We start from the raw sequence: 11,228 nt of genomic DNA on the forward strand, positions 1-11,228 counted from the left end.
GTATGTGATTCCTACCTTGCTATGCCTGCTATGCTTAGAGTTGTGTCAGGTCTGGTTCATCTGGGTGATGGGCTAGAGTGATATGATATGTCGGTAATGTGAGGAATGTGTTGAACATGTTTTGGTAAAGGTATCGATGAGAGGCCATGTAGGAGTACATGGTGGGTTGTTTCATTGAGACCGTCCATAAGAACTGAGATCTGTATGCGTGATTTAAGATTCAGCTACTACCACACATTGGGCCCTGAAATATGACCCCGCTCGACTTACTGACCCCTCTCGCCCTCTGTCCAGGAGTTGCAACTAGTTTCTGGTGTTTGTAGGACATGTGTTGGCGGCCGTGCGTAGCGCTGACCCTAGGGGTGGGCTATGATGCGGTAGATACACTGTGGCCGGGTATGCCGGGCGCCCGTTTGGCGTCTCGGGACCCTGTACACATCGTTTGGGGCCGTTGAGGACACCCCGGCCGGATTTCCTTGCGGATGGAACCTGAATAGGCGATAAACCTGGACTAGAGACTTGTGAGGTTAGTCAGGTCGTGGTCTACACCCACGTCGGTTTTCGCTTGAAGTCTGCCGAGCACATGTCGTGTGCAGACGCTAAGTGGTGGAAACATGTGTGACGAAGTACACCCCTGCAGGGTATAAAACTATTCGAATAGCCGCGTCCGCGGTAAAGGACTACTTGGTTGCCTATGCAGTTCATAGACAAGTTAATGGATACTACTAAAAGACTCAAGATAAGTGTGAGTACCGAGAATGGCCCTCTCGTAGGATGACGAGGGAGGATCCTCGGTGGAGTATTGTGTTGGTGAGTAGTGGACTCGTGTGCGAAAACTATTTTACTGGTGGAGTTCCGTAGGATAGCTTAGCCAAGAGTCAAAGCTGGCTTGCTGCAATAACCCCACCTCCTTCTTGAGAATAAGCATTTATAGTAGGTTCTGTTGTAAGACTTGCTGAGTACCCTTGTACTCATGTTTGCTTAATTACTGTTTTCGGACGACAACACCGCCCCCTCCGATGGGTTCTACGTAGACCTTGATGTCGACGAGTGACTAGCCACCCAGGTGGTGATCCTGGCCATGGAGGGCCCTATGTAGATAGACAGGCTTCGAGAAACTTTCTTTCTTTCTAGTGTCTGTACTCAGACTAGTTGCTTCCGCATGTGCTTGTATGATTGTATGACTTGAGTGTCAGGTCATGTGACCCCTGTCTGTATGAACATGTTATGTATGGCTCTCTAGAGCCTTTAAATAAAGTACTTGAGTTGTAGAGTTTTGTTGTGATGCCATGTTGTATGTACTCATATCAGGCATATTGTGTGTATGATTGAAATGCTTGGTATGAGTGGGATCCGACAATCTAGTTGTTTATCCTTGGCAGCCTTTCTTATGGGGAAATGTAGTCTAGTGTTCCTCGAGCCATAGTAGTCCGCTACAGCCTGGTTCACCGGAGTCCTGCTAGCCCAGCACTACTGTTCAGGACACTTGACTGGCCGGCATGTGTTTCACTTCGTTCCTATGTCTGTCCCTTCGGGCATGTGTTTCACTTCATTCCTATGTCTGTCCCTCCGGGGAAATGTCACGTGGAGACTTCCGGAGTCCTGTTAGCCCAGTGCTACAGCCCGGAATCACTCGCTGATGATCGACATGCTCGATGTGATTCATGTATGCCTGTCTCCATAGGTCTGTGCCGCTTTGGGTTCACGACTAGCCATGTCGGCCCGGGTTCTCTGTCATATGGATGCTAGCAACACTATCATATACGTGAGCCAAAAGGCGCAAACGGTCCCGGGCCATGGTAAGGCGACACCCGTGGGATACCGTGCGTGAGGCCGCAAAGTGATATGAGGTGTTACCGGCTAGATCGATGTGGCTTGGAATTGGGGTCCTGACAGTGAACAACACTCGGACTGAACTCGAGCAAAGGGTATAATCTAGGTAGAAATAATCTTGCTCGGTAAAGGGAAAAGTATTCATATAAGCAATACCTACACCAGTTTTCTTCTGGAAACAGAATTGAGAACAACGAGGTGGTGAAACATAGAGCAAGTATTGTAGCACAAGGGTTCACACGGATACCCAACTATGCTCTAGAGATGGAATCTCTTTCTGATAACTTATATCATTGGCAGTACAAAATCATCTATCTATGCAGTTGATAGATGTAGTGATTACATATCCATGTCGATCACTAGATTCAGACATAGATGGTTCCCAATGGAATCTCACTTCTGAATCGAAATGCAAAACACAACATACAGTGTGTAAAAAACCAATAAGTCACTATATGAGTTATTGTTGTTGGTACATTTTGGTACAACTGACATAGTGAGTTTCTTATACACAAGGATTACTCCTACAATGATGATTACCCATGCATGTTTGTCATACACAAGGATTACTCCAGCAATGACAAAGCACATGATCATCTTAATGATGGATTTTGAGATGAAGGATTGGGTAAAACCTCAATCACCTTCACTCATACATTATGGTACGCTATGTTGTCTATATTCAAAATATGTTGGGGAAATTCATTGTGGACAAATCTTATGCATCCATAACTCGCATGGCTTCATTCTCTAGACATAGAGAAAGATCCATTAAAACCATGAGTTGATGAGAATGCGATATTGGGACATAACATAATTGGTTGGGGCTCAAGAATATCTTTGATATCTCCATGGCATCAAATAGCTTGTCCTAGTTTTCAGTTCAGAGAAATCTGGACACCAATATCATTGGATAAATAAATCAGATCCCCACTATGTTAGATCATACACAACCTTTGTGTTCCTCCTAGGTGTGGTAGCCATACCATGAAAGTCTTTGAAACATACCTTTGTGGCTACATCCACCAACCATTTTCTCAAATATAATGTTGCTTGTGTTATCTGGATGCAAACAGGGTACATAGTAAGCAATATCTTTATATTGTTCATCTTGCAAGTCAAATCATGTGACAACCTGAAGTCTCTGCCAACTTCAACATTCTAGAAACATGTTCATGGAATTGGTATTTGATGGCTTCAAGATATGCAAGTATCGGGGGAGTATCTTCCTGAATTACCCCTAAACTACTCATGTTCAAAGCACCATATTATACTCCTTTTCCCTTTATGAGTTTACTTTTACAAGTTCTCATCAAGGTTTTTAATGAGGTAATATCAACATGAGATCATATGTCATACTTTCTGTTTTCCCCACCGAGGTTTTTATGAAAGTATACACGACATATTTATTGTCCTCTAAAATCTATGGATTTTCCCATATTGAGTTAAAGAGACAATTATCATGATATGTCATATCTTTTTGTCCTTATATATTTTTCCCATTGGGTGTTAAAGGAGTTTTCAATGACATATGAGATCGCACTCTTTTCCCTTATGAGCTTTCCCTCGAAGTTTTTCATAAAAGGTTTTAACGAGGCGACATATGCAATATTTTCTATTTTTTCCCACTGGTTTTTTAAAGGTAAGTATACAAGGCATATTTATTGTTCTCCAAACTCATCAATGAGTTTTCTCCTTTCTCAAAGGTTTTCTCATATGAGTTATCAAGAAGACAATAATCATTATATGTTGACTTTTTCTCCTTATTCTTTTTTCCATTGGGTTTAAAGTAGTCTCAGCAACATATCTACTCTATTCTCCTCATATTTTTTCCACGGGGTTTTGGGGAAGACTCTCAAGATTATACGAAAGATTTCTAAAGATGGAAGATCTATGTACAAGAAGTTTTCAATGATGAAACATTCAAGGAGCGGTGTTGTACAAGGGGGAGTGTTAGGAGCGGGGGTGCCTCCGAATAATCAATAGAAATCCGGACTAATCATCAATTCACTTTCAATCTCCCTTTACTTTCATTTTACTCTAACATAATTGATTGGATATCCCGCATAAGGAATCGAAAAAAGACACGATGTTTTATTCTAGGGAATCCCTAACGAAAAATGCACACTATTCCCCTCTTTTCTATCAAATCGGTCATAACCACTACCTACATTCCACAAAATAGTAGTACACCACTAGGAGCAAATACATGCTCTAAGTACAACTAGGTGAAATGACTACGGTTTACATGATGAAAAATTATATTTTTGAGAATTATACAGTTTGAGGATATGCTATAAAGGCCTTGATCCCTCAAAACCTAAAATTTCCCCTTAAATATAACATTTGGGGAACCTGCATGAGATGTTACTTTGTGTTCTAGGCATAGTTTCAAAAACTAAACTCGTTTCAGGTTTTTACTTGTCAGACCGTCGATTCATCGGTATTTGCAACAAAAAAACAAATATTTAAGGTGATTATTGAAAATTTTGACCACATATAATATTGTATGTAAACCATTAATAAATCATGAAATGTTATTAGCCTAATTGGTTATTGGGCCTTTAGCATGTCTTGCCTCAAGGTTGCCTAATTTTTAGAACATATTTTTGGTTTTACTAAGAGACCGGTACATATTGAAACAAACTTGGCGCCAGTTTCCTGTTTTTCTGGTCGGACCGACAGTTTAGCGCGGTTTTTAAAACTATATATATGCCTCGAGGTAGATTATGCCCACATGCACGTCAGGCCGAAAGGAGCAGTAAAATAATCTGTTCTCGGGATATGGGATGGGCCAACAGGGCAAGAGAGGAACAACATATGCCAACATGTTCTTTCAAGACTTCCAGAAAATTTGCATGCTCTCAAAACTACACACCTACGAAGCCATTGAATAATACAAATATAGAGAATGACAATGTAAAATTCTAGATGATGACCCTGCAAAGTATTTAAATCAAGTATAAAGAAAGCAAAAGGCAAACTACAAGGCGATTGATAATTTCTAAAACCAGACTCTGAACAGAGCAGTCACAAACGAGCTTGATCTGCATCCTCCAAAATTCTCCAAGGTGCTGAAAAAAAAGGACAGCAACAAAATTGCATGAATGCAACTGTGTGATTGAAGGAAAATGATCCATATCTTCTTCCTGATTAGAAATGCTTGCATGGAGTTCCTATTTCTTTTTAGGAGAGATACCACATCCCATATATCTCAAGTCATAGGGTAACAAGATAAGGTAGTTCACTTACATTTCTGAGTATTACATTTGGATTGCATCTTCACCACCACTCAGTACAACAGAGCTAATTTTCACTTGCTCTTAACCATTCAACAAAATTGTCTAAAATTAAAGGCCAAGCTTGGTCTGCATCATAATTGTCAAGTGATGGGAAGTTTATCTGAATGAAATGTGATTCAGCGTTAGTAGTATGAGAAGGAAATGTTATTAAGTACTGTACACAAAAAGGAAGCAAAAGGGGAAAAAAGATGCTGGGACATGGGGTTGACGTTTAAATCATGACCTCATTGCAGAACCGAAGAAATCCCATCCATTGATCCATGTTTATAACCTTGTACTCATTTTGATGCTGAAACCCAAACTCACATAAATAAGCACATCAACCAAAATACGAGTCCCTTAGATGAATGGGACCAATAAATTAAAATATTGAATCAACCGTTACCTTAAGGTAATTAATAAGTTTTTCAACCTGCGGGCGGAACTGCAAGCTCAACACTAGATTCAATAACTCACAAGCAACAGGTATTTCTATACACTTCTTCTTGTCCTCTGAGCAAGCACAAGTGCACAACCAAGTCATAAGTATTTATCAAGGAAAAAAATGTGTCATAAGAATAGCAAGTGTGACTACCTGTTAGGCAATAACGGAACGCATATGGATAGAAATCCTGGAAATTAGAGGACCTCGTAACCTGGTTTGTAAAGAACACGTTATGAGCAAGCCGGTTACAGTACAATTAAAAGTATCATCGTTTAATGGTAGCTCATTGTTCCATTCCCATGACAAGCCTTCCGTACTCAAATTCTGTTTTAACATAACTAGTAGGGCCCATCATAGGTAATTTCCACCCTTAGAAAAGTATAAACCTTTCAAATATATTTAATATACTACTCCCTCCGTTCCTAAATATTTGTCTTTTTAGAGATTTCAAATGGACTACCACATACGGATGTATATAGACATATTTTAAAGTGTAGATTCACTCATTTTGCTCCGTATGTAGTCACTTGTTGAAATCTCTAGAAAGACAAATATTTAGGAACAGAGGGAGTAGTTACTAAATATTTGTGGAATAGAACACTCACTTCTTGGACCAGTTCAGGAAAGGCTTTCTTCAGTTTACTGATGCTATCAGCTCGCAGAGCTTTCATCCCAGTTCTCCATTCATCCTATCAACAGAGTACTACCAGTCAAAAATCAGAAAGACAGTGCGATATATCATACCAATAAACATTTTGAACAGTTTAAAAAATATAATGCATACCAGAGTAAAATAACCTTGCTTTTCACAGCCCATTTTCCTGATACAAGATAGATGTCCATTAGATATTTCGGTAAATGATATCACCACTAAAGAATTTTAGAGAACAGTGACATACCATGCTAACATCAGAATCCGAACATCTGTATGTGGAACTTCAAGATGAGAGCAGAGTGTTTCGATGCCTTCTGGGCTGTTCAGGCAGGTTAAAAAAAATTGGAATAATGTCGAGCAACAGTTTCATTGGAGCAAACAATGGGGGCAATATGGTGGTGGGGGGGGGGGGGGGGGGGAGGGGTAACACAATAAAACCCTGATGTCTCTACCAAAGATGAAATTATAGCATTAAAGAATCATTAACATCTAGCTGCATCAAAATGGTATGTAAAACTACCAATACACATTTTCGTGAATGGGATTACATAACATTGACAACTATTACATCACAATTTACAATGATTCATATAAAACAGCTCGTATTTTTACCATGTGCGATAATTCCCTAATTGGAAGGTATACATAGAATTTCTAAATGGAAGGATGACCACCATGAGTATACAGCAAAAATAATGACAGGCAAGTGTTTGAGAAAAACTGTGAAAAAACTTACTCAATCATGCTGGATGAGCCATCAGCATATGTATAGAAAAGTTGGTCAATCCGCTCTATTTCCTTTGAAACCGCTTTAGTGGGAACTGGAGATAATAATGGAAATGTTATTACAAATAGATCCAAGGAACATGTGGTTTCCTATCAATATACAGTATCTTGATTTTGCATACCACATACCATATGATAGAATTTAGCTTGCAAGCAAAAATTATGCATTTGGTATTTCTAATGTGCAAACAAAACTTGTGCATGTGGAAGAAGCAGAAGTAAGGAGAAGACCAACACATAGCTTGACATAAACCAAATGACTGAATAACACGCACATGCACATTCTTACACCCAGATGGATAAGTGTATAGGGTTCAACAAGTAATTCAGAAAGAAAAGGAATCAATGCATCTCACCACGTTGTGCTTTCCTGCTGGTCAGGTTTGTACTGACTCCTTTTCTTTTTCTGTTTTGTTTTTCATTTACTTGTTCCTCACCTAAATATAATCGTTTGCTTAGTACTCATTCAGATATACATACCCTCAAAAGAGAATATGATAGCTCCTACACCAACCCATTTGGAAAAAGAAGTAATGCGACAACAAATTTAAAGAGAAGGTAAGAATCAAGAGTTCAATACACAAACATTTTAATAACCTAAAAAAGAAAACCTATTAGGACAAAGTTTGAGCCAATGGGCAGCTATTCTAGTTGCTTATGAAACTTCTATGTATACACACGCAATTTCAAGATAAGCTTCTTAATCTGTCTTTTACATTTACTGGGGTAAAATTCAGCACTACAAATTACAAAATGGCACTAAAACCCCATGGGAGCAGCAAACTAACCACCAAATGAGTAAGTTGAAGTAATCACTTGAGATATGTAGCAAGACAGCATGTAGTGATTAATCATTCCAATAATAAGGGACTACATAGGAGCAAAATGAGTGAATCTACAAACATATGTCTATATACATCCATATGTAGTTTGTATTGAAATCTGTAAAAGGACTTATACATCCATATGTAGTTTATACTAACCTGATTTCTGTAGTCACAGAAAAAAGGTAAAGATTTACCGCACAAGATACATGGCGAATTTATGTTATTAGTGGTGTAAAATTGATGCAAAGACAACAAATCACCGCGGAGATTGCAGAGCTGAACCAGAAACCCAGAACACAGTGTTAACAGGTAGCTGCTCTTTAGATTTTACTTGCAAAGCGTTTCGGCATGGGTAGGCACACAATTAATAAACCTATGAATTGCCATCTGCTTACATTACGAATGTAAATCTGCTAGCGAATCCACACCCAATTCTGCACCAGGCGATCCAAACCCAGGATTCAGCTCCTTCTCTTTACCACCATGACAGATTCCCAAACCCTGAATCTACCCCGACCCTTCCCATCCCGTAACAAGCGATCCGAACCCCACATACCGGCAATCAACGAGTCGTACCTCGTAGGCTTCCGCACAGGACAACTCAAGATTGGATCTTCCCGAGACAACGCACCACACGGAATCTCGCAAGACAACGAACGGACCGGGGACCTGCCGAGGCCACCAGCAAGGCCTCGCACGCAGCCTAATCACGAAACAAGGAAGACAACCAGGGGAGCGGGGATGGGGGTCGGGGTGGGGGTGGGGGTTGAGGGGAGGAGCATTACCGGCCGCGGCGGACGATGACGACGACTTCTTGGAGGAGCGCCTCATGGTGGCCCGTCCTCTCACCTTCTCGTCGCGCGTCCCTCTCTTTCTCTCTCGGGTACCTACTTCTCCCCTGCGCGCGGTCGCCGAGTTATCTTCCCTCGTCTCGCCTTCTCTGCTGTCTCGGTTGAGAGTTCGAGTTTGCGGAAGAAACGGACCCCCCCCCCCCCCCCCCCCCCTACTTATATTAACTACGATTCGACCTGGTTAGGAAGTTGTGTCCCCCGTGCGGGCCCTGGAGGCTAAATTTCATGTTTTGATCTTTTTCCAAACCTATTCGAGATCTGACTTAGTTTGGAAAAAAATTGAGATCTGTCCCTTTGCTACCGCCAGGGACCATGGCGGTAGGGTATAACAGCCTATCGCCAAGGACCCTGGCAGTAGGGTTGCATGCCCTACCGCCAAAACTCGTCTAAGTATTGAACACAGTATGTGCTCGTGTCTACCGCCAAGCACCTTGGCGGTAGGGTTGTGCAGACTACCGTCAGCTCGTTTGGTGGTAGAGATGTTTTCTACCGTCAAAGTCTCTAGCGGTAGGCTGTTAGACCCTACCGACCTGGTCTCTGACGGTAGCAAAAGGATCAGATCTCGAAAAAAATTCAACTTAGGATCAAATCTCGAATAGGTTTCGAAAAAGGGTCAAAACATGAAATTTTGCCGGCCCTGGATACCTGCACCAACACGGCTGCCCCTATTTCTTCCTTGGTGAAAGATCGTACTCCCTATTGTCTTTTTTAGTTTGCATATATATAAATTTTATCTGAAATTAAATCATCTCTATTTTAATCAAGCTTGTAGAAAAATATTAACATTCATAATGCCTAATTAATATCATTAGATTCTTTATAATATGTAATTTCATAGTATATATATTTGATATTGTAGATGTTGGTATTTTTTAATATAAATCACAAATCTAATACGTAAAGTAAAAAGGACCGAAGAGAGTACAAATTTGCGAGTTTATATCGATACTGCCGAACGCTTAGATTTTAAAGATCTGGGTTGAACGTCCTTTTCACCGCTAGATTTTGAGCACGCATGCTAAAGCAGAGAACACAACCACGTTGGCAAATGAGATCTTTCGGTAAAATGGAAGTTGTCGTCGCAAACGCCTCCCGGATCCTATGTTCCCTTATCCATCCACACGACCTCCCCGAGCATGCTAGACAACGATGTTGCAAACCTGCACGGGGATTAATTCCTTGCCTATCCTACAGAGTTGTCGCTTGCCTTACCCGATGGTTCTTGATTTTGGTTATGGTCGGCGCATGAAAAGAAAGAGGCAGTATACTATGTCAGAGCTTTGATTTAGCAAGCAAACATCACATGCTCAACTATTTTTAGTCTTAGATGATTATTGGTATACGACAGCTGTCACTTGTTCTATCGAGCAGTCCTTGGTTTTGTTTCTGATCAGCGCATGGAATAAAATAGGTAGAATACTACGTCAGAGCTTTGATTCAGCAAACATTACATGCTCTACTATCTTTTAGTGTTTAGATGATTATTAGCACCCAAGAGTATATTTTAACAAGAAACGGGCAATTTCAAACAAACAAAAAACTTCAAATGTTGCATTCTTCATCAAAAAATACGTCGAACTACTAAACTTGACACATCTGTCGACCCTGATCGAATGCAGCGAACACACCATTTTTGAACTTTCACCGTGCAATCATATTCAATTAAATCCAACTTGCACTAAACGAGACATTGTACTCTCGACACGCTTCGGCAAAAAAAACTCCTAGGAGCTAACCACCATGTAGGTTGCACTGGTTGTCGCGGGAACCTTACTTTGCTCCCTGCATTAACATGTGAAAAATAAAATTGTGAATCTTTTATAACGATGAGTCGGAGAGCAAGCAAATGACAATAAAGGGGTCAATAAGAAAAGCGACCAATCAAACTGGCCAGAGAACAATGGTGCTCCAGGACAGGAGGGACTGCACTCAAACTCGCTTGCAAAAAACATCTCCGAACACGGCACCTGAAAAGCCAATACATGGCACAGACACAAATTGAACAGCCTGGTTCCCTAATGGCTATGAATACAACAAAAAGAGAAAACATTGGCTTAAATGGTAGACAAACATTAGCTTAAAAAGTTAAGGAAACTAATAGAAAGAAACTCCTACAGAACCATCTGAACCCACAACGTTAACCCATAGCAGCCGACATTGCATGTCCCATCCCACGTCAGCCAACCGAGCACAAAGCAACATAGTACCTGAACACATAGGCATACTCGCGCGAGACGGACGTTAACGCACAACCTTCTGGTCGGCTAGATGCACAACCTTTTGGCCGACTAGACGCATGGCCTTCTGGCTGGGTAGACGTATGCATCCACCAAGCAGGCCCAAGTGGTGTGCCCCACACTCACCAAGTGGGAAGGTGAGTACTACCTTGATGGGCAAGCACCTTCGAGCCCAAGTACCTGGGAGTCTGGCCGGGCAGACACACGGCCTTCTGACCGGCTAGACGGATGCATCCACCAAGCAGGTCCTAGCGGTGTGCCACATACCCACTGATGAGGTACCTATTATAGGTAGGGTCAAAGACCCATTTGG

At 41.2% G+C, this 11,228-nt stretch overlaps 1 protein-coding gene across 2 annotated transcripts; it reads right to left on the minus strand.

Annotated features, from left to right (window-relative positions):
* Positions 1 to 4,625: 4,625 nt before the first annotated feature.
* On the minus strand, positions 4,626 to 8,810 carry LOC123154239 (DCN1-like protein 4). 2 transcript variants are annotated; one of them, XM_044573012.1, is made up of 11 exons: positions 8,613 to 8,810; positions 7,357 to 7,437; positions 6,951 to 7,035; positions 6,459 to 6,533; positions 6,344 to 6,380; positions 6,165 to 6,248; positions 5,710 to 5,770; positions 5,521 to 5,627; positions 5,359 to 5,424; positions 5,086 to 5,235; positions 4,626 to 4,907 (listed from the first exon to the last, which is right to left on the minus strand). In XM_044573012.1, the coding sequence occupies exons 1-10, from the start codon at positions 8,656 to 8,658 to the stop codon at positions 5,140 to 5,142; spliced, it is 738 nt and encodes a 245-aa protein (XP_044428947.1). In that variant the 5' UTR covers positions 8,659 to 8,810; the 3' UTR covers positions 4,626 to 4,907; positions 5,086 to 5,139. The 2 variants fall into 2 exon arrangements, with proteins under 2 accessions (XP_044428947.1, XP_044428948.1); XM_044573013.1 differs by lacking the exon at positions 7,357 to 7,437.
* Between the last annotated feature and the right edge of the window lie 2,418 nt (positions 8,811 to 11,228).

The sequence above is a fragment of the Triticum aestivum genome, chromosome 7A, assembly GCF_018294505.1.
Source record: "Triticum aestivum cultivar Chinese Spring chromosome 7A, IWGSC CS RefSeq v2.1, whole genome shotgun sequence".
Taxonomy (NCBI): Eukaryota; Viridiplantae; Streptophyta; class Magnoliopsida; order Poales; family Poaceae; genus Triticum; species Triticum aestivum.

Coding starts and splice junctions, on each gene's coding strand:
- LOC123154239 (XM_044573012.1), bottom strand. CDS start 8,658: ATGAGGCGCTCCTCCAAGAAGTCGTCGTCATCGTCCGCCGCGGCCG. Junction 6,249..6,343: donor AGCAAGGTTATTTTACTCTG/GTATGCATTATA, acceptor CTCTGTTGATAG/GATGAATGGAGAACTGGGAT. Junction 5,425..5,520: donor AACTTATTAATTACCTTAAG/GTAACGGTTGAT, acceptor TTTGGGTTTCAG/CATCAAAATGAGTACAAGGT.